Source organism: Pelodiscus sinensis, chromosome 2 (genome assembly GCF_049634645.1).
Source record: "Pelodiscus sinensis isolate JC-2024 chromosome 2, ASM4963464v1, whole genome shotgun sequence".
Taxonomy (NCBI): Eukaryota; Metazoa; Chordata; order Testudines; family Trionychidae; genus Pelodiscus; species Pelodiscus sinensis.
The window spans coordinates 55677726-55700776 of NC_134712.1; the positions used below are offsets into that span (position 1 = coordinate 55677726).

Sequence of the window (23051 nt, forward strand, 5' to 3'; positions counted from 1 at the left end):
CTCCCACACCTCACTTCCCTCAGTCCTTTATTCTCAAGCTGAGGTGTCTGCTGAGAAAAGCTGCTCTGCGTCTCCCTGGTCTGCTGGGGGGAAGCAGCTAGTGCGGGTTCCCTCACATCGGATCCCTACTTACAAACGGGGTAAGTTGGATCCATGTAACCCGGGGACTGCCTGTACAGGCAGTCCCCGGGTTACGTACAAGATAGGGACTGTAGGTTTGTTCTTAAGTTGAATCTGTATGTAAGTCGGAACTGGCGTCCAGATTCAGCCGCTGCTGAAACTGATCAGTTTCAACAGTGGCTGAATCTGGACGCCAGTTCTGACTTACATACAGATTCAACTTAAGAACCCCAGGCATCCCCAAGTCAGCTGCTGCTGAAACTGATCAGCGGCTGATTCCAGGAAGCCTGGGGCAGGGGCTTCCTGTAGTCAGCCACTGGTCATTTTCAGCAGCTGCTGACTTGGGGACACCTGGGGCAGAGCAGCTGGGGTGCTGCTGGGTTGGTCCAGTGGTGCCCAGAGCGGCGCTACGGGACCAACCGGCAGCGCCCCAGCTGCTGTACCACAGGTGTCCGGAGCAAAGCCGCGGAGCACGGGAGCAGCGGGGCAGCCCAGACGCGCCGTGGCTATCCTGCTGCCCTCGGGCTCCGTGGCTTTTCTCTGCTTTGCTCCCCGTCCCCCTGGTCTGCAGACCAGGGAGAGGGGGAGCAGAGCAGAGCAAAGCCTCGGAGCCCGAGGACAGCAGGATAGCCACGGCGCGTCTGGGCTGCCCCGCTGCCCCCGTGCTCCGCGGCTTTGCTCCGGACGCCTGTGGTACAGCAGCTGGGGCGCTGCCGGTTGGTCCTGTAGCGCCTGGTCTGCAGACCAGGGGGAGGGGGAGCAGAGCAAAGCCGCGGAGCACGCGGCCAGCTGACAGCCCAGACGCGCCTGGCCGTGTGTTCCGCCACTTTGCTTCCTCTCCCTGGTCTGCTGGAGACCAGGGAGAGGAAGGGCCCCGTTCGTAACTGCGGATCCGACATAAGTCGGATCCGCGTAACTCGGGGACTACCTGTACTCTTGTCATGATTAATTTAACAAAGAAAAGAAAATTCAACACTGATCTCTTGAACAGCTTAATAAGTATTCCAGTAACAAAGGTTATGACAATTTTCCACCTTTGTGTATTGGTAAAAACAAATAATCTGTGTAATTAATATATAATGCATTTTAAAAGGCACTTAGATGTATTCATCTGGCTTTTGTTTTACAATAAACGAACAGTCTGGCAACTTGTCATTAGCACTTCATGTGGATGGAAAGCTTACAGAGAAGGGAGGCAGGAGAAGAGATCACTAAATACAAATATACATTTACAAACTGCACATGATACACTCAAGGACATTTCATTTGGAAAATTGACACTCTAATAGGAAATTCAGTTGTCCAGAACTCAAAATTAGTATATATTTTAAAATCTCTTCAGCAAATTAAAACAAAAGTTGTCTGTGTAAAAACAAAAAAAATCTGGTTTATTTAAATTATTACATCATGAAAATCTCTTGAAAAAATTTAGCAGAGTAGTACTTAGAATAAAATATACAAAGGCTGTATGCTGACTTATATTTGATTATCTTTAAGCAATTTCTAATTTTTTTCTGCTTTGAAACTCATTGTTTTTGTTTTTTTCATGTTCCTAGAAAATGGAGTAAATGGAACAGTAACCTCAAATGGAGCAGACTCGCCTCGTAGCAGGAAGGAGAAATCATCATAAAACTGAATTTTATTAAGTTAACTGACTAATGTCCCCAAAGAATCTGCTTTTTACTATGAAAAGCCCTTCAGCACTAGAGATCTTACTGATACAAAATTACAGTTCATGCTTTTTGATTCTTTGCTATTGTTTTGTGAGACTTTTTTTAAAAAGAACATTTTGACTTTAAATAAAGAGTGGAAAGGTTATCTGTTTTCAACTGTTTAGGGGGCCACAATACTTTTAAAATAACCTTGAACACTTTTTTAAACACTGTGATTAATATTAATCAGAATTCCACTTACTGAGGATCAGTGATACAGTGTATTATTATTCCTTCGAGTTTTTATAATCTTGGTAATGTCTTGTTACAGCACCATCACATTTTTCAAGTTCTGCAAGAAGTATTGAAAAAATTGAAGAAAATTTAATATCTGTTTTTAGATATTCTTGAACGTTCAGTATATTACTTTGAATCAGATTTGCAGCTCAGTACTGGTTTTGTAAGACCATCAAAATTAATGTGCATTATTTTGTAGGTAATAGGTACGTTCGTTTCAAGAAATGCCCGTGTCCATTAAAACAAAATCTAACTAATGGGAAACATTGCAGTGTCTTATTCTCTATGTTGGCTGGAAATCTCTTGTATAAATACTTACAAAGAAGAAAATCTTTCTGATAGCGCTTTACCACTTGAAAAGTGGGAAATAATATGTTGTACAGAGAAGGGTGATTTGCATAGCACTATTTAAAATTAAGTAGCTCACAACTGTGAGCAGAGTACTAGTATGACAGCCCTGTTTTGAAAACTCATTTTGAGTCTGATTTTTTTTTTTCAAATGGGTCAGATTTTTAATTTAGGAAATATTTAAATACTTTGTAAGGAGGGAGTTTTAGACAATTGAATCAAGTTGTGGCAAACATTCCTTGCTTTTTTTTCTCTTTCTCTTGTTTATCTCTTATTGGGAAACAGTTAATATACTACATATATGTTTTTGGGTGAAAATATATATACAGGTATCAAAAATTGAACTATGGGTGACCTTTGCTCCCATTAGGACAATTGTAAGTTTTCATTTTTGCCTGTTTTTCATAGTTTGAAGTGCAAAGGTTTGGCCAAATAATTACATTTTCAGTTTAAACTGAAATCAGTATTTGCATTCATATCTTTTTAGTCTGTAATATGTATGCACCCAGATTGTTTCATTCCAGAAGAGCCTACTTAATAGCTTAAGTGAAATTGCTTATTAGATAGCTTTTCAGTTTCTAACAACTGTTAGGACTGCTTATTGATAAATAGGAGCCCTTATGAGAAATATATTGAGCCAAGCAGATTAGAATACCTACAATTATAAATTGTGAGTGTATTAAACTGTGAGACCCAACAAAATAACAATAAAAACTGTATTTGCTATCTTTTTCCCATTTAATTGTTTACAGTTTTTTGTTTTGTGTACTGATACAAAATTTGGGCTGTACTTAATTATCCACTCTTAAATAATGTGTAGCTATTTTGATATGAATTATTGTAAATGTTGTGTAACTTGACTCTCAATTCTTGATGCAGTTCTTTCTAGGGAATGTTAAATTTAGATTAGTTAGCTAATCGAATAGTCGATGGGATTTCCATCAACTATTCAATTAGTCTATAAGAGTGCCTCTGCCTTTGAATTGTAGCAAGAGCACTGCTGGCCCTGCACTCCCTGCAGTGCCTCAGCTTTTGAAATGTACAAGAGCCTAATTGCAACACAAGCAGCGTGAGTGGAGACTGCTTCAGTCCCTGCTTGCACCGTTTCCTGCTGTGCCTCTACCTCCCCTGTGTCATCGTCCCCTCTCCCCCCTGCAGAGACGGAGCTGAGGAGAACCAGCTTTTAAGCTGGCTCCCTCCTCCACTGGCTTCTGCTTCCCCTCTCCCCCTTGCTGCCTCCCTCTCTGGTAGAGGCAGCAAGGGGGAGAAGCGACTTGTCGCATCACTATCCGATAGGTATAAGCTTATTGAATAGTTAACTAGTCGCTTACATCTCTAGTTGCTTCAGCAGTTCACCCTGCAAGGAATGGCTGGCATTTATAACTTTTTCTCTTGTTCTGTTCTAGTTTCTACCTAAATCAGGCGCAAGAAGTTACCTACTTTTAGCCTGCTTGGTTCCTGCAGGTCTGAACAGGTACACCACAGTGTACGGGGCAGAGAAAATATAGGGTCCTCTGTGATTTATGAAGTTGGGCTACAGCTGTGAGTCTGAACAAATGGCTAACACGATGGGGGGGATGTATGTGAAGAATTAGGGTGTAGAGAGATCTGGGTGTCTGTTCTTTTAATAGATATGGAATCATAGATGTTAGAGATAGGCAAGATGTATGAGATCATCTAGTCTGTTCCTAGCCCTAGTAACACAACTTTGTTCCTATGCTGAAACACATAACATCCTGTAAATTTCCATATATCCCATAAAGAGAAAATTGTACCCATTTCCAGCCTGAGTTTTTTGTTTTATCTAATAGGGATTTGGATACCTCCTTAAATACATTCTTGCCAATTTGTTCCCTGGCCAGTATGCTGCCTTGAAAGCCAGATCTTCTCTATAGCTGGATTTAAAATGTTTTGTTTATACAGAAAATAGGAATGTAAGGTGGATACTGAGCAGTCATGAATGGCACCTAAAGTCATAGGGTTTGTGTCCCAGTGGAGTTTAGCTAATCTGTCTCAGTTGTTTCCATTGGCTCTCACATAGCCTGCAGGTTTGCAGGACCGTTTACCAGTGAAAGAGCCTTACACAGTAATATTCTTAATCTAGTAACAATCACCAAGCAGAATACACATGTTAAACATGCAATGACATGTTCACCAGTCCAGATCAGGCAGGCTGACTTCCCCTGTTGGTCAGGCAAGGTAGTTTCATCTGGTTTCTGGTTGCTACATGTCATGGCCATGCATGCATAGGATTCTGGCAGCTCTGTTCTCAAGCCAGTCTTTCTTGTACCTCAGTTTATATAGTAAAGCTCGAATCCTGCTTACCTATATCTTAAACAATCATTTTACTAAGATATTACAAAATAATGATTTGCTCAGTCCTAACGTACTGTGAATTTTTATCCAATCACACACTACCATCTTACAAGATTTAAGTCTTGCAAAACTATTTGTTGTATAACTAATCGAAAAATCAGATACCATAAAGGCAAAACAATAGAGAAGTAGAGAGTTGGTTAGTGATAGAATCTAGATAGAACATGAGGAATCTGACTTTCTGCTTCTTAGCTCTTGACTGTTACTCACATCTGGCTGCAGAAAAAGGCCTCACTCTTCAAACTGTATGGTGCAATATATGTATTTCACACTCCGGAAGAGCTAAAGGCTCATTCCACAAGCTTTCTAATTCTTTACTTATTTGTATGTCTATTTTAAAAGCAAATGTACCTGGAATTTTTATCATATAAGAAATGTTCAGTAGTTTGAGGGCAAACAAGAAGTCTACCTAAGGATGCTGAACTGGATCTTCCTGTAGACTTCCTACTGCTTGTCCAACTCAGAGTAACTTGTCCTATATGAATTGTATATGAACACCAAACTTTCAAAATCACTAAGCCTATTTTGTGCTCTCATGACCAGTATAAGATACACCAACCCATCTCCCTTTGTAGGTTCTTCTAGTAATTGCTCATGTGCATTCCAGTAGGCGTGCATGTGCTAAATGCATGATGGATTTTTCCCCTCATGGTACCTGTCAGGCCAGCTGTAGAGCCCCCTGGAATGGTGTCTGCATAGTATAGTAATAGGGTGCAGCTGGGAACTTCTTCAGTTCCTCCTTAATGCTAGTGATGGTTGTTGGAGTGTCTGTTCTCTTGTTCTGCAAGACCATCCTAGCTGTGGTGGTTTTTTTCCCTTGCCTATTACTTGTTTGCAATTAATTGATAGCTATTGGTCTCTCCCACATCACCTTTTGTTCATTTTTTGTTTCTTGTTAAGAGTTCCTTCCCTGCAGGGCATGCAGCAGGGGTTTAAGAACAGTATCACTTGTGGCAAGCCTGTGCCCAGAGGGGATGTGCATAGGGTTTGCCTCAAGTGCTTAAGTCAGGCCTGGGCAAAATATGTCCTGCAGACTAGATCAGGCCCGTGGAAGCAGTGGGGAACCCTAGGTAGGCTTCTCTGCTTGCCCTGCACACCTCTCAGAAACATGGCTGTTAGGCCCTGTTTCGGTTTCAAAACTAGAGAGGATGGGGGGAAGCTTCAGGAGCTGCTCTCACCCCCAGCACAATCCCAGAAACTGGCCAGTGGGTGCTGCCTCATTGAATAACAAGCAGCCAAGAAGAACCACACTTCGTGTCTAGGAAGGAGTACGGCAGAAAGGGATCTAGGGGTTATAGTGGACCACAAGCTGAATATGAGTCAGCAGTGTGATGCTGTTGCAAAAAAAAAAAAAGCAAACATGATTCTGGGATGTATTAACAGGTGTGTTGTGAGCAAGACATGAGAAGTCTTTCTTCCACTCTACTCTGCGCTCGTTAGGCCTCAGTTGGGCTGTGTCTACATTGGCATGATTTTGCGCAAAAACTTGCTGCCTGTCTACACTGGCGAGGGGTTCTTGCGCAAGAACACTGATGTTCTAATGTGAAATCAGGGCTTCTTGCTCAAGAACTATGATGCTCCTGCTCAGGAATAAGCCCTCTTGCGCAACTGTTCTTGCGCAAGAGGCCAGTGTAGACGGGCTACATGAATTTCTTGCGCAAGAAAGTCTGATGGTTAAAATGGCCATCGGAGCTTTCTTGAGCAAGAGAGCGTCTACACTGGCACGGATGCTCTTGCGCAAAAGCATATCTTTTGCACAAAGGCACATGCCAGTGTAGACGTGCTCTTGCGCAAATACTCTTAACACACAAACTCTTGCATTAAAGAGTATTTGCGTAAAATCTTGCCAATGTAGACGTAGCCCTGGAGTATTGGGTCCAGTTCTGGGTACTGCATTTCAAGAAAGATGTGGAGAAATTGGAAAGGGTCCAGAGAAGAGCAACAAGAATGATTAACAGTCTAGAGAATATGACCTATGAAGGAAGGCTGAAAAAATTGGATTTGTTTAGTTTAGAAAAGAGAAGACTGAGGGGGGACGGGATAGCAGTTTTCAGATATCTAAAAGGGTGTCATGAGGAGGAGGGAGAAAACTTGTTCATATTGGCCTCTGAGGATAGAACAAGAAGAAATGGGCTTAAACTGCAGCAAGGGAGGTTTAGGTTGGGCATTAGGAAAAAGTTCCTAACTGTCAGGGTGGTCAAACACTGGAATAAATTGCCCAGGGAGGTTGTGGAATCTCCATCTCTGGAAATATTTAAGAATAGGTTAGATAAATGTCTATCAGGGATGGTCTAGACAGTATTTGGTCCTGCCTTGAGGGCAGGGGACTCAACTCGATGACCTCTTGAGGTCCTTTCCAGTCCTAGTATTCTATGATTCTCTCCTTGGCTCAGTTATTCACACAAGCACATGGCCGGCCAGGCAGGCAGGCTGGCTAGCTGGGAATTGTTTTAAGCTCTGCAAGCCTTTGCTCTGTAGGCAGGCAGGCTAGTTTGGCTGCTGGGTGGTAAGTGTCCTGACTAGAGCCTGCCTTTTGCACCCCAGCTTCTCCCTACCCCAGTCCTCTGCCCTCCTTTATCAACATACCCAAACCTTTTGTCCCCCTCTTGCACCCATACCTGATTCCAGATCTGGCACCCCAATCTCCTGGCCCAGATTACAATCCCCTCCTACCCTAAGTCACATCCCAAACTCTTGCACTTTAGTCTCCTGTCCTATGTCACAAATGCCTCCTTCACCCAAACTCTCTCCCAGACTCCATTCTCCCTTCTGCACCCAACCTCCATCCCAGACCCTGCATCTCCTCCATTTATATCATGGAAGAGTGCAACCCTTGAGCATTTCCCAAATTCTTGGACTGGTCCCCCCCACCCCATCAAAAATTATTGCCCTCCTCTGGCTTAGGTGAAAGACACTTAGCTGAGTGAAGTACTTGCCGGAGTTTCAAGCCTTGGACTAAAAGTAAGATCTGTGCTTGAACCTTTGTCTGTGGAGTTGTCTCTTTGACCCCAGCTGCCAGACCTGTTGCCATCTTCAGTGCACAAGCCTCCATGTGCACCTGCTATAGTGCAGGACATGTTGGCACCTCATAAAGAAGGCCTGAAAAAGCACCAGCCCAGCTCCCGGGCCTGCAAGGCGAGCTCCTCTCCTCAACACCAAGCTGTCTCCTGGCTTCTGGAAGCACACTGTAGGGGAGCCACGTGCTGGGTAATGTACATGCAGTTCCTGGCATACGCTGTTGCCAGCGGCCCCTGAGGGGGGGGAAAAAACAAGTATGTAGGGGGGGGCGGGGGTTCTCACTGCTGCTGGTTTCCCTGAAGTAATGCTCCATACAGATGACCCACAGCTCTTTTGCAGTAGGTAACCTGGCCCCAGGATCCTCCCCATACCAACTCACCCCCACCTATAGCCATGATCTGCAGCTCCCCTCACTACTAGCCACCTGCCTTAAATCTCCCCATACCTCCCTCTGTCCCCCTCCAGTGGGAATGAAACTGCATTAATATCAATCAGTGTTATTGCTTTAATTACATGTTTTACATTCACAATATTTTATATCATAAATCCTCTTTTGGTTTCAGTTTTTGCACCTCGTCAGGTGGAATGTTCCTGTTTGGTCTGATGTGACGTAGCAGTACTCTGTCTGGGCCTCACTCAAACAGGCAGTAAAAGTGAATCCCCTTGCTGGAATAAAGCAGTTCTATATTCCATGTATAAATGGATTGGGACCACCTCCTTCACCCTTGTTAGATTAGTCTGTTGTGTCAGGTGCACAATTTACAGTAAAAACTATGTGGGGGGGAAAAGCCTTCTAAGAATATACAGGTTCAACAGATCCTATCAGGTATGTTTAAACATAAGGAAATAGGGGCTTGTCAGTCAATAAGAAGGGCAACATATGAAATAAAGTCATTCACAAGGAAAAAATGCTGACACTTTTACATGTTTTTCATGTGAGCTGTCTCAAAGAATGGAGACAAATGAAGCTGTTGAATTGCTGCTGGGTAAGCAAATTGAGACTCAGCTGCACCATGGTGTGAGATCAAAAATGCAATTTGAGGAGTTCAAAAATAAAAGCTAGCTTTTTGCTTCAGGTGATAAACTTGGGTGCACAGTATGTTGTGACCTTTCCAATTTGAAGCTGCATTTTGCAAGAGGGGTTAACATCTCTCTAAACGGGGCCTCTTGTGAAATATCCTCATATGGAAAGAATAAAAAGACACAACAAAAATCTGTTTGTGTAAAAAAAAAAAAAAAAAAAAAAAGGTAAACGAGATCTGCAATTCACATGGATGCTGAGAAAATTCAAGCCTGGCTTAAAAAAAAGAAACAATCTGACTGCTAAAAGTGAACAACTGGCATCTGAAAGTACTGCTTGTGTACTCCATACCGCATACTACATTGCCGAAACAAATCGACCACTCAGTGACCACGAGGGCCTCACTGAGCTACAACAAATCAACGGAATTGAAATGGGGCATTTATAGCATAGCAGAACAGTTTCTGTAGATATAATCATATATCCACGGAAATGAAAAAGAAAATTGTCCAAAGTATCAGCAAGAATAAGTAAAAAATTACTATACTTGTCAATGAATCAACTACTTCCACTGGAAACTTAATTATCATCATTTATTTGAAAGCCAGTATAGATGGAATTATGAGACCAGTTACGTTTTCTCTGGACTTGAGCTGCAAAGTGTAACAGCAAAAGCCACTAAATGGAACATTTTAAAATGCTGCATTCCGGGTTCACTAAAAAACTATTAATGGAAGGTTGATCTGTTTTTGTAGTAATGGCACTAATGTGATGTTAGGAATCAAAAGCTGGTGTTTGAAAACCTACTGAAAATTGACTTTTCTAATGTGATATTATGGCACTGCCTTAACCATAGATTGGAACTAGCTGCTGGTGAAGCTTTAGAAGTCAGTGGAGGTATCAATGACTTTAAGGCTTTTTTGGATGCATTATATTCATTGTATGGTCAATTGCCAAAAACTCTCATGAACTGAGAGTTCATGCCAGTGAATTACACATTATACTTAAAAAAAAAAAAAAAAAAAAATCTGGCAAAGTGTTTAAGGCTGGTGCCGTCACATGCAGCACAGTCAGTACAGTCTGGCAAACATAGCCTGCTTTGATAAAACACTTGGAGGAGGCCTCACAAGACCAGTAGAGAGTTGGAAGCAAACATGCTAAATTTCAAGGACTGCACTCAAGTTCCGTTCTGTAAATTTTATCAGAAACCTTTCTTTAATGTTGGATGTGCTGATTGAACTGAAGGACTTGTCTGAGGTGTTACAAGAACACAAAATGATCATTTCCAAAGTAGGCAAGACAACCTAATGAAAATCTACATCAAGAGAATCGAAAGACTAAAAACAGACCCAGGAGTTCACTTTGAATGAGCCCAGAAGATGGAACAATCTATGATGTTCAAAAACAGCAAACTAAACAACACTGGAAAAAGCCCTACAATCAATTTGTCTCAATTCGTTCAAGCAGTCACTAACAACATGCATGAGGACAAAATTATTCACTACTGCCTCAAACAAAGCTGATCAAAGAACACACAAAGGTAATTGAGCCTTGGGGTAGGAATGTTGCATTTTAGATGAGTTTGCAGATGATTACAAAAAAGATACTTAATTTAGAAAGTAATATGTCCAGGAAGGAGCTGCTGCATTTAAATGTAGGCTAAGTGCTGTATATTCATGTATACTGGTTCAAACTGGGCTCCCAGAGGAATAAACACTTTTTAGTTTTTCCCGCTGTGGTACAGGATTACTTTGCCATGGTTGTAGTTTCTAGCAACATTTATATTGTAGGCTATAATTTGGCGTGACTTGGGGGGTTTCCAAAGTCTCAGTAACTACACAGTTTTTGGGAGCAAGTGAGTCAATAAAGAGGTGCATCTTAGTTCAGATCACAGAGGTTTATGGTGGTGTCTAGAAATAAAAAAAATAGCTAACACATAAATATCTCTTCTCCATCCAAATGTTTAATTACTTCCACCCAAAAGGAAAGGGCAATTGGACCATTTTATAGCAGGTGGACTATATTTCCAACTGCATCTAGAAATATACTACAACACAATAGGATCCTGTATATTGTCTGACTGATAAAAAATTAGATTGCCCTGGTGTGACACACAGATGATGCACATAAAACAAATTCTTTTGCAAAATCTTTAAGCTTGAGCTATATTTATCAATAAATTATGGTGAAATCTCTGAAGCAAATACTATAGTGGAGTTTTTTTTAAGAACACCCGTTGGCCTGGGAAAAAAAGTTAAAATTGCTTGTGAGAAGAGGTGGGCGGGGACATTTGAAAAGTATAGAAATGGAGTAACTCAATATCAACTCTGCTCATATCAGTTTTCAGCTCTTTCTATCTTTTATATCTTTCGTGGAAAGGACATTATGATAAAGATTTAGGGAGACACCTACATTGTATTCCTAGACACCACCAAATCTACTTTGGTTTTGTGTTGTGTGATATGTTATTTTGATCCTTTGCCATCCTGCTTGCCAGTGTGTAAGTTACTTTAATTCTTGGGTCTTTAAGAATTTATTGCAGCAGATAACAGTAGCTATGTGCCTTTAACAAATCTGAATTCCCAAAGTCAGTAGTAACATCTGTGGTGTGAAATACTTCTGTGTAACAGTGCTAGTCAGATCCTAATATTGCTCTTATTCTAATAATGTACTATCAATTTACAATAAAGAGCATAAGTTAGCTTTTCCATACCCTGCCATGTTGCTGCATGATGGGAATGTACACAAGTTCATTGTCTCTAGTGATTAAATTGCAGTCTGCCTTAAAATGGTATTGCTTCCTCTTATTCTTGGTTTGCCTTTTCCTATAGAATAGTGAATGAAGATTATTAACACAGATCTTATCACAGGTGGTCCACCACTTTGTTTGCATAGAGTGAGAGATTTCTGTTCATTTGCCATTCAAATTAAGTAGAACACTTGTTCTTTTGCTTTCAAGCTATTAGCATGGGCTTGCAGACTATATTAAAGTATTGAATAGCATTAATAATGCATCTGTAATATGCCAAGGCATAATAAGGTGCTACATACATTTCAATCATGTTATATTTTATAAAGGTCATTCAAGGAAGTTCTCTTATTGTCCAGGACCTGGGAACAAGTGAAGCAGCCACATCCTGAAGAGGCCAGTGAAAGTTTTGCATAAAACTGTGCATCCTAGAAAATATTTTGCAGTATTTAATGGGTTTTATGGAGTGGTCCCACCAGTCTGGAAGCAAGCAATAACACAAAATTTTGATTTTGATTTTAGTACTGAATCTACATTAATTCAGCACTGTCAGGAAGCTGATAGAAAAGCATTCAACCAGCTTTTATATAGAAAAAATTCCCATAAACTTACTTCTAGGATTGATTGTATATAGTCGTTAGTAAACTTAATCTGTGCTTAGCCTATACATAGTCTCAGTAACTATTCTAGTAGAATTTCTGGTCCCACTAAGGAATCTAGAAAGTTTTTTAGATTGAGACGTACTTGTATGACCTTCCGTTGTACCTGTGCATGAAACTCCAAGTGGTGGTATCCAGTATCGACATCACATTTAACACTTTATTTTACTCCCTACTTGAATTACACTTTAACATATTCATTTGTTGTGGATAAGTGTAGAAACTGAACTGCGTAAGATTGGTTAAACAGCTGATTTGATTCTGTACCAATCACAGATGTTACCCATTTTCTGTTCTACAATTTATTGGGAAGAAACAAAGGAAGCAAGTATGGCTCAAAAGCCAAAGGCTGCAAACACCTTGCACAAGCAAAGGAAAGGAGGATTTTCTTATGCGTCTATAAAAACAACCGCCTATGCCCCTGAAAATTAAAATATTTTAACATTCAGATGCAGATTTAGGTGAGGAACTTGTTTTTTTAAAACAAGCTTTATATCAAAATCTTTGAAATAGCGGTTTTGGTAATGGAGTTATATTTTTAACCACAAGAGGGAGTTAAAAATTTATCTTCAGCAGAGTGGAACTACTTGACTATAAAAGTTTCTAAGATTTTTTTTCCCCAAGGTCAGAAGTGTTTTTCACCACTCCATCTTTCTTTACCTCTGCTCAGGAATAAATACGGAAAAAAAACCTCAGCAACAGCACAGAACATGTTAGCATAATTGATATGGAATCAGACCGTTTTTAACGGGCCACTGGATTCTTTTTTTAAATAGACTAAGAAATGGATGAGTTGTATCTCATGAAAGCATATACTGTTATAAATCTTCAAGGTACCACCAGATTCCTGACTGTTTCTGCTGAAACTGATTAATACGACTACCTCTCTGACTACAGTCAATCTATTGTAATAAGCCATTGCAATAACCTTGGCTAATTATAGAGAACTATCCTTTGTCTGTTTCAATGGGTTTGTGAATTGATCCACAAAGCACATGTGTGGGATCGAGTCCCATTTCTGAAACAGATTGCCTCTTGCCCAGTGTTGGAGAATGTCTGCAGCAGAACTAAATGGGGAACTGACATTTCTTGACTCCTAAGTCCTCTGCTTTACCCATAGATCATGCCTCCCATTTGGATATGCATGTAAAACAGGAATGTTGGGTTTAAATCACCATGGATGTGCAAATCTAAAGAAAGGCCCAGCTTTTGTTTGCTGCTCAATTTGGCTCACAAATGCACTCTTAGTACATGTTTTTTATACTAGAATTTCCTGGTTGATAGTAGTAAGGCATTTTAATTTTTTTTGGAGTTGCTGTTGACATCCACCTTCCCATTAGTAGGCCCCACATACACTTCTATTGAACAATAATTTGGTATAACTCCACATTGGGTGACTGATCACTTGTCTGACAAAGCTTCTTGTCAAGCTGCCATTCAACAGCTGTGCAGTAGCATGTTTGCTCACAGTGTTGCTAATAAGCCATTTGATCACATCCTTAAAGGATGGGGCTCTTTAAAAAAACTTTGTGTCATTTGATGTTCCTTCCAGTTCCACCTCAGGAAACTTACAAACCTAGCAGACAGCACAGTGTTCTGTCAGAGCACACATTCCCATCGGTATTTTGAGTGGGAGAAATCAATTTGCAGAAAGAACATGCCCATAGCCAAGATAAATAGGCACCAAAAAATGAGCTTTCATTTTTGTTTCTCCTCAGTCCTGGTCACCTATCGATTCAACCTCTTTTCTGTACCTGTGGTAGATTCCTCTGTTTTCCTGTCTGCGTGCCTCCCTGTCTGCACACAGTGTTTTATCTAACCCAGCTTGTCATTGTTCAGTGCTAGATGACTTACTAAGTCCCTGGTCTGGCTATCAGTTCTAGGTCATCTGAGTCCCATCACATCTTTATAGTAGCCTGAATGTCTTGGAACAGGAGGTCAATTTTCTGAACTTTAAGGATCACTGGGTTGAATTTTAAAATACTATCAGGCTGTGTCTACATTGGCAAGATTTTGCGCAAAACAAAAATTTGCTGTCTGTCTACACTGGCTGCGAGTTCTTGCACAAGAACACTGACGTTCTAATGCAAGTGTTCTTGAGCAAGGGGCCAGTGTAGACACGCAACATGAATTTCTTGCGCAAGAAAGCCCGATGGTTAAAATGGCCATCGGAGCTTTCTTGCGCAGGAGAGCATCTACAGTGGCACAGATGCTTTTGCGCAAAAGCACATCTCTTGTGCAAAAGCACATGCCAGTGTAGACGCTCTGTTGCGCAAATACTCTAACACAAAAACTCTTGCGTTAAGGAGTATTTGTGCAAAATCTTGCCAATGTAGACGTAGCCAGAATGTCTGGTCAGTTCCAGGACCTCAGTCTGGGGTGAGTATACCAATATTCTTGGACTCTCCCAAAATGATATATACATTTAAATTGTGTGTGCATGTGAGAGAGAGAGAGACAGACAGACTCACATGTTATAAAATGGGTGAGTCTATACACTTTACCTGAACTTTGACGTGAACTACTTGTATCCAAAGAGAAAATGTACACAGCATTGAGCCTTAGTTGGGTCACTTTTGCATCTCATGTTGATTATAAATTGTAGAACTGATCTGTACTACTGGCCATTCCATTAAATGAGCAGTATATTCTGTAATGGGCGAGGTGTTCTGTTTTCACCCATAAATAAGGAATCACAAATTTGATTTTTAAAGAGTAAGATAACCAGGGGGTGTCTCAACAGAAAGATTTGCCAAACTGGCTTCTGCATTGTACCTAATTCCTTATTAAAATGTCTTATAAATTGATCTAATTCAGCTCTGTTACATCTGTGAAACCTCAGTGATTTCAGCAAGATTGTACAGGAATGTAAACAAGGGCAGAATTTTTCTATTCAGTTAGGAGGATTACCAGTTGTCTCGCTTATTCTATTACTTTTAAACTTAGTTTTAGAGCACTGGTTTCATCTCTATTTTGTTTGATATTTGACAAGCCATTTGCATTCCTCCCCCTTCCACTCCCCCTCCCCAGTAGCTGCCCCAGGTCACCACCCAAATCCTCTGTATCCCCTCTCCCCACATCCTCTCCAGATCACAACTCCCACCCAGACTCTGCACCTCCTCTTATACCCTGCCCCCAGGCCAGAATACTTTCCTGAACACACATCCCTCCTTGACTCTGCACCCCATTCCTCTGCCCCATGTCACCACTCAAACCCTTTGCATCCTCTTTCCCCCCAGGTCACAACTACCTCCCAGACACTGCACATCCTCCTATACCCGTCCCCCAGGCCAGAATCCTCTCCTGCACCCATAACCCCTCCTGGACCCTGCACCTCAAGCCCCAGATCATAACCCCATCCATCACCCAAACTCCCTCAGACCACACACTCCCTCCTGTACCCCAGTCCTCTATCCCAAGCTCCTTTCTGCAATCCCACTCTCCATCCCAGACCCCTGTGCTCCCTCCACAGAAACGTGGTTCTTGATCACTTACCAAACTCTTGGAGTGGCCCCTTGTGGCGTAGTGGGGGTGTGTCCCCCTGCGCTGTGATGTGTGATTACCACTGACTCACCCACATGTTGTGATGTAGTGTCAGTACCTTGCTGGTTGCTGTGCTGGGGTTGTGGGCTGTGCTGGGGTTGAACGACCCCTACTGGCCTCTGCCTGTGAGCACTACCCAGCAGGTGGGCTGCCTAAGTCATGTAGACAAAGACCCAAGGGGTCAGACGAGTTGGGGCAGCAAGGGAACTAGGGAAGTGAGTGTTCGGGGGAAGGGTCAGTCTTGGGCTGGAAACATGATGGAGACGGCCTAGGGAGGGGGCTTGGAGACTAGGGGCTGAGGCACCCCGCCTTAAGAGTTCTGGGGTATCCTAGCCCCCCTCCTATTGCCACATCACGTCTATGCTGTGCTGTATTCTGGAAACTCAATAAACCCCTCTCTACTCTGCTGGCTGGTGGAGACTGTTCTGGCTGCTATGAGGGTGCAGGATTGGGGGAAACCGTAATATCCCCCATTAAAAATTATTGCCCACCCCGATCTAGACAGTGGTTAGTCCTGCTCTGAGGGCAGGGGACTGGACTTGACGGGACCTTGAGCAGTCATCCAGTTCTAGTATTCTATAAAATTATAACAATTTTTAAAGAAGCCTTAAATAAAGATTAACTTCATCAAAATAACACTGTGTTTTTGAAAAATACAATCAATTAAATAAAGCATGTACATTTTCCTTTTATTTAAAAAATGTAATTGAATTAAGGACCCAAGCAACTCTGGGTAAATCTCCTAGTACATTATAAGAAAAGAGCATGACTTGGTTACTAACACTCCGATTTTTATTTTTTGTTTTATTGATCCCTGTATACACCAATGCACTTTGTGTATATGGTTGTGCAAGGATGGCAGGTCTGAATGTATTCATTTTATTTTTTTCTTAATATGGGTGTCACTTGGATTGCTCAAATTCCATTTCCCTTTTGGTCATCATCTCAAAAGATAAACAGATGGTTGAGGCAGCAAAAGTTATTCTAAAAGCCATTTAAATTATAGGAATTAATATATCCCAAATTGCCATCAGGATTTACCAGTTTTTAATGTGGTCATTTAATTGGTTCATTCCACTATTCCCCAAACCTATGGATGATAAAGTTGGAAGTTCTGTTAAATTTTGTTATAAAGAGTTTTGAAATACATAACCAATAAAATGAGGTGATTTTTTAATTAGAACATCCAGTGGGGGGAAAGGGGATCTGTTCTAACAGCGCCTTAGCCATGGCAGTTGTTAACCTTTTGGAGAAAAGCCTTTAATCACTTTGTAAAACAGATCCACTACCAGCCACCTTTTATGTGATAGTGGTCCTATAAAATCAAGTTGGAGGAGTTATTCAGTTCCCTGATGTTTTTCAAAGGATACATTGACACAGATTTTTTTAACCACCAAAATGGTTTTTATAATATTTTTATTTTTTCCTTGTATAGGGCTTACAAATTAGGGACTAAGATCTTTTGATTTCCCTTAATCAAATAAGTTGAACAGGAGTGACAGGCTGGCTCACAAACATGCAACAGACTATTTACATTAGTTCTTAGATCCCTTTTTGGAGGATAAATTAGCTTAATTGTTTGGACATACAAAAGGTCCATTTACCTTGTGAACATAAAGGGGTTTGCTAGGGCAAGAGGTTAAAACACTAAAATAACATACTTGAGGGTAAGTTATTTGAGCAGGTTAACACCTCAAAAATATCAGAGAAACATAAATGTTTAAGGGCACTTCATACCCCCAAAATAATTGAACAAAGAAAAAGTACAGGGTCAAAATATTAACACATAAGTTCATTTTAATGTGTTGTGCCAAAAATACTGTGCAGAATGTGGGCTTTCTGCAAGTGCCGAAGCAACCTATAAACAACAAGCACAGGATGACGACCATATCAAGCATAGGTTGATCCAAGGTGAGGGTTCAAACTCTGTCATCCCCTTACATGAGTGATAATTACCTCAACACCATTTACTTTGCTGCAAACTGATGTATTTTTATATTTGAATTAATTTGATTTGTTTTAACAATTTTACACAGATAATTAAACAAAATATTACTACTTTATAGAACAGTGATAATATAGCTATCAATCCTACATTAATGTTGGTTTGTTTTTAATAAACATATGAATTTTATGCCCAGGTTATGCCAAACTGGTTACATTGCTTAACAAACTCCAAATCAAAATTAACATTAGATTAAAGAAAAACTCAATCAATGTACTTTTTTTTATTTTTAAATTGAGAAAAACATACCTATATTTATATCTGACACTTGCAAAGTATTTGAATTGCCATTAGTGTATTATAACATACCAATGGTGGCTATCGTATTATTATAATATTGAAATAATATGATATCACAAATTATTTTATTAATATTCTTCCATGCTTTGTTTGAGGAAGTTTTGTTGCAACAAAAAAAACCCTTCAAATTACAAAAGGCAATACCTTGATCACATAATGTAAAACATATAACCAAAGGACTAATAATCCCTACACTGGTATATATGAACATTTGATAGAAAATACTTTAAAAAGCAAAAGTTTAAATACATTAAAAAAATCAATGAAACAACAAAATTAGATATTGCTGCTTAGAGAAGGTTTAAGAAATCTATTATTTATTTATTATTCAACTAAGTATTTAGTTTCCGAGGGGTAGCCGTGTTAGTCTGAATCTGCAAAAGCGGTGAGGAGTCCTGTGGCACCTTATAGACTAACTGAAGTGTTGGAGCGTAAGCTTTCGTGGGCAAAGACCCACTTCGTCATGCATCTGACAAAGTGGGTTTTTGCCCACGAAAGCTCATGCTCCAACACTTCGGTTAGTCTATAAGGTGCCACAGGACTCCTCGACGCTTAAGTATTTAGTTGACACCAACATTCACCAATAAGGCAGAGAAGTACTGGAAATATATCATTTTTTAAAAAACTGCTTACATGAAAAATCTTTTTTGCTAGCTTATAAAAAGTCATCTTCCCTAAGTATTCCTGTCCTATTTTTAAAAACAATTTAACAAAATATTAGCATATGTTTACCTAGATAAAATAAAGGGGAATGTTTTAAAAAAAGGAATAACTATTAGACACTTTGATCTAAAATCTACCATTTTAGTAAATCATAATAATCATGACTGTTACACTATGTGTAGCAGAGAGGTTGCTACATTTTTAATTTTTATTAGTGGCTTTAGTACTTCCTTAAAAAAAAATCCTGTATAAAGCATACATTGCTGGTTTATTTTATCACAACCATGGCAGAACTGTCCATAATTATAACAGACTTGATACTTATCTTTGGGATAATGATATACAATAACCAATTTGTTAAACTAAAAATACATTTATTAGCAACCAAGAACTTAAAACAAGTTTTGTGGCTCGCATTCCAGCCAATGCAAGTTTGCAACAAAAATTACTTAAATATTAATATTCTAAGGGCTAAGGGTTTTTACCTTTGCTCCCTTTTCTACTTTCTTCCCTCTGCCATGCCTTGCAGATTAGAGGAGTAATGAGAAGACTTTCCTTTAACCTACCTCTTCTTAGTAAGTTATCTTTTACATTTACATCAGGCAAAATTCTGGGAGCCAATGCTGAATATTATAAATTACTAATATACTTAAAGGGTATTAAGTTAGATGCCCCTACACAAAACACAGTGCTAACTGGCTTTGTTTAAAATACATTTAAAATAAAGGTTTTAATACTGGTTTATGTACAGCAATTCTTAATCCTATATTAAATTTAGGTTAGAAAACCATTGCTTTGTTCCTTTTTCCTTCAAAGAAACAAACAATCTGGGAAGTCGCTTCCCCTTTTTGTACAGCACCACATTGAGCTTTATCTTGACTGGTTCCTGTCAACTTTGACTTACAGAAAAAGAAATCACTTAGGCACAGACACTACAGTTTAAAGGCACAGAGAACGATTACTGTCTTAGTAGTCTTGATTTTAAATGACTTCCAATTTAATCATTAAAGCAAACAGGTTTTTTGCAGAATCCCTTTATAAGAGCATTTATTTCACACACAGAGGTAGGTAAGAGGACCCATGAGTGATGGTTGGCCTAGCAGATTCTAGAAAGTCTCCCAGGGGTTATAAAATATTTGGTTACAAGACCTCAAAGACCTGTGAGTAACTAAGGTGCCTTTATATTCTGATTAATGGAAGTTTATTTGTTTGGCTCTTTGAGATGTACTCATTTGACCATTACTTTGTATTACTATTTAATGTAGTCCCCATCACTCTTAACACTCTGCTTGAGTGGAAGGTATCCCTTCCACAGTTTTCCTGTTAACTAGGTTCAACACACAATTTTCTTAATTCCTCTATAGCAAGTGTGTAGTGGTCTCTCCCTCTTTGACCTTTTAAGAGATCCATACCGAAAGTTGTACCTTACGATGCCTCTCCCTCCTTCAACCATATACAATTGGTTACCCATTGAAAAGGAGGGCCAGTGACCAACGGATTCCATCCTTTGTCAGTGTTGCAGTCCAGAGGAGCTCATGGGAAAGGCTCTTTTGAGCCTTTCAACCTACTGATAAGCTGAATTGTGTATTAACTCCCTCTGGTCCATAAGGATTGCTAGGTCCCAGCATTATTGCTTATTCAATTACTGTGGTGCCACTTATTTACATATCACAATATTTCCCCATTAGTATTTGTGCATTTAAAACAAAAATAATTTCCTTTTAAATTATATGCTCCAAAAGTTTGAGATACAACGAGGAAGTAGATCAGATGAGCAAGGAATACAAATGAGGAACAAACTAAAAAGGGAAGTACTGTACTGTGCTCTAAATAATCACAGTGCTTGTAGCAGTCTGGTTCTTTAAGAGCAAAAGCTCAAAATGATTTTAACTCTAAATTTCCCATCCAGGTTAATTTTCACATCAACCTTTTACAAATGGGGTACTTTCACTGTGTTCCCTTTCGGGGTTGCTGTTCAGGCACCAAATCTGTAGCTCTGGTTAACCAATTAGCCACCCCAAGGTTAGGGTTTAAAGCTACTTTAGTCTGAGAATTCAGGGCCCCCAAGACTGATACAGTAGAGTGGTTATCAATAGAATCCATAGTGTGTGGCAGATTACATAGTGCTCTTTCAGTAATTACTTTTATTAAGCAACCACACAATATACACACTAGAGTCTGGTAAAGGGTAGAGAGACCAATACAGAATGCAGCATATTTGCGTTACTCACATCATGCCATGTGGAAAACCCAAGGGTTAGTCCTCATCCTCTCCATCATTATCGTCATCGGCAATGGGTGTCATCCTGACATCTCCCCGAACCACAGCACACAGACCTGAATACAGCGTTTATCAGCGTAATATAACACTAATTATACTCACTAGTGTTCACCCCACTTCTTTTGGGATGCCCCATTTTTCACAGGCTCTCTTATAGTTCCCCTTACATTCATTAACGTTTACGATCACCTTATCACCATAACATAGATTTGCCAACTTTCTAATTTCTAAAATCCACATCCTCTGACTTGCCTTTTCCCCCTGAGGCCCCACCCTACCCTGCCTCTTTCCTCGAGGTCCTGCCCCTGCTCCACCTCTTCCCTCAAGGTCCCTCCTGCAACTCGTTTCTCTCCATTTCACATGTGGAGGGACAGCCACACAGAAGATGTCACTTGCCTAATATAGATCTGGGAAAGGAACCCAGCTCTATACTTTTAATCCTGAGAACAAGCGGTTTCTTTAAGCAGACTCCCTAGTGGTGCTCCCGTCTTGGTGTGCAGTCACCCGAAGTGTTCTTGAGTAGAGAGATTCATTAGCAGTGTCCGTTCAGCCTGCACACGCTCAGTTGGCATCCTTGTACTTTGCTCTGAGGCTTCAGGCTGTGTGGATGAACCGCTCCCTCAGTTCCTTCTCAATTGTCTCAGCTTAGAGCTAGCACTTCTGCGTCTTGCCTACCCCAGCAATTATTGGAGCTTCCCTTTAATTAGTTACCTAGCTAGATTATCAGTCTAGTATTTGGTTTGTTTGTCTCTTTTTACTTTTTTTTTGTTTTGTTATAGACACTTGTTCTAGTCTCTCCAGGGAAATCTTCCCCATGAAAGGAATGCTCAGTTCACCAGGATTTAAACACTGCCTCTCTCATTTCAGTCAGTAATGGGCACTCCAAGTGCATTTGCTGCCTGGGGAAGTCACAAATACCAAACTAGTTGTAAGCCTGAAACTTAGGTTTGAAAGAAGCAAGACGTCAACTACCACTCCTTAAGACGAAGCCTTTCCTTTGTGCCACATAAGTCTCCAGGAGTTTCCAACTTGGCACAACATTCTCCTAGGTATGAGAAATCCTCAGAGTTCTCTTCCAACTCTTCTCAGAAGAGGAGATCTATTTCCCTTCCCAGGGATATTCCCAGGGAAAGACCCTGATCTCCAGCCACAACTTTGACCTCAGATTGGTCTTCCTTGAGGCATGAGTGGAGGCAAAAGACTCTCCACTACAGGTGAGGTAAGAAATCACCATGGTTCTAAAGGTAACTAGGGTTCTGGGAAAACCCTGGTACTGTTGGCACTAAGCATAAAAGATAGGTACTGTTGAACATGACTCCACGCTGACCTCACAAAATGTCACAGTAGCATGTATGCCTTCAACCTTATTGGTACCTTCTACTAAGTGCCTTAAACTTCCAGTGCTGTGAGACAAGGGAAAACACCTAATATCACTATATATGTCAGTGCTGCAGCACCGTTTGGTACCAAAGGATTTTAGAAACCAAAAAGAGTTCCTGTCTCCATTGCTTAAAATCCTTTTACATCCCCAGTACTGTCACCTCCCTGTTATGTGGGAGCTCCTGTAATAGAAGAACCATTTCAATGCAGGGTTCTCCAATACACCCTTACACTAACTCCCTCTCCTGAAGGGCAGGAAAGATGCTCTGGGACTTTATCACTCATGGTGGGAACAACCTGGGATGCCATCCCTTCTCCTGTATAGATCACAATAGCTTTGCTGAGATCTCTGGGCAGCCTGTCATAGGCAGTTCTCTAGGTCTCTGACCATATTCTGTCAGGAAGCTTCTCTTCCCCAGCAAAAAGAGGAAACATTTCATACAATTATTAGGTTAGAAGAGGGTGTAACTCTAGTCTAACCCCCTGCCAAAATGCAGGATTTGTTGTCTAAGCCATCCAGGACAGAACTGTCCAGCCTCCTTTTGAAAACCTCCAGTGAAGGAACTTCCACGGGCCTACGAAGGCAGAGTGTTTCATTGTCCTACGGTTCTAACTCTTAGGAAACATTTTCTGAGATTT

The 23051-nt window shown here is 40.6% G+C and overlaps 1 protein-coding gene and 1 long non-coding RNA gene across 2 annotated transcripts in view; one reads left to right on the top strand and one right to left on the bottom strand.

The window, feature by feature from the left end:
- Window positions 1–3154, top strand: part of TRAM1 (translocation associated membrane protein 1) — a 22669-nt gene extending 19515 nt beyond the window's left edge. The window contains exon 11 of the mRNA XM_075920538.1: window positions 1677–3154. Coding sequence (XP_075776653.1) covers window positions 1677–1750 — 74 coding nt within the window. The 3' untranslated portion in view covers window positions 1751–3154. The remainder of the gene's footprint in view (window positions 1–1676) is intronic.
- LOC142827035 (uncharacterized) overlaps window positions 1–21286 on the bottom strand; it is a 26865-nt gene extending 5579 nt beyond the window's left edge. Inside the window, exon 1 of the long non-coding RNA XR_012901401.1 lies at window positions 20983–21286. This is a non-coding gene — a long non-coding RNA (uncharacterized LOC142827035). The remainder of the gene's footprint in view (window positions 1–20982) is intronic.
- Between the last annotated feature and the right edge of the window lie 1765 nt (window positions 21287–23051).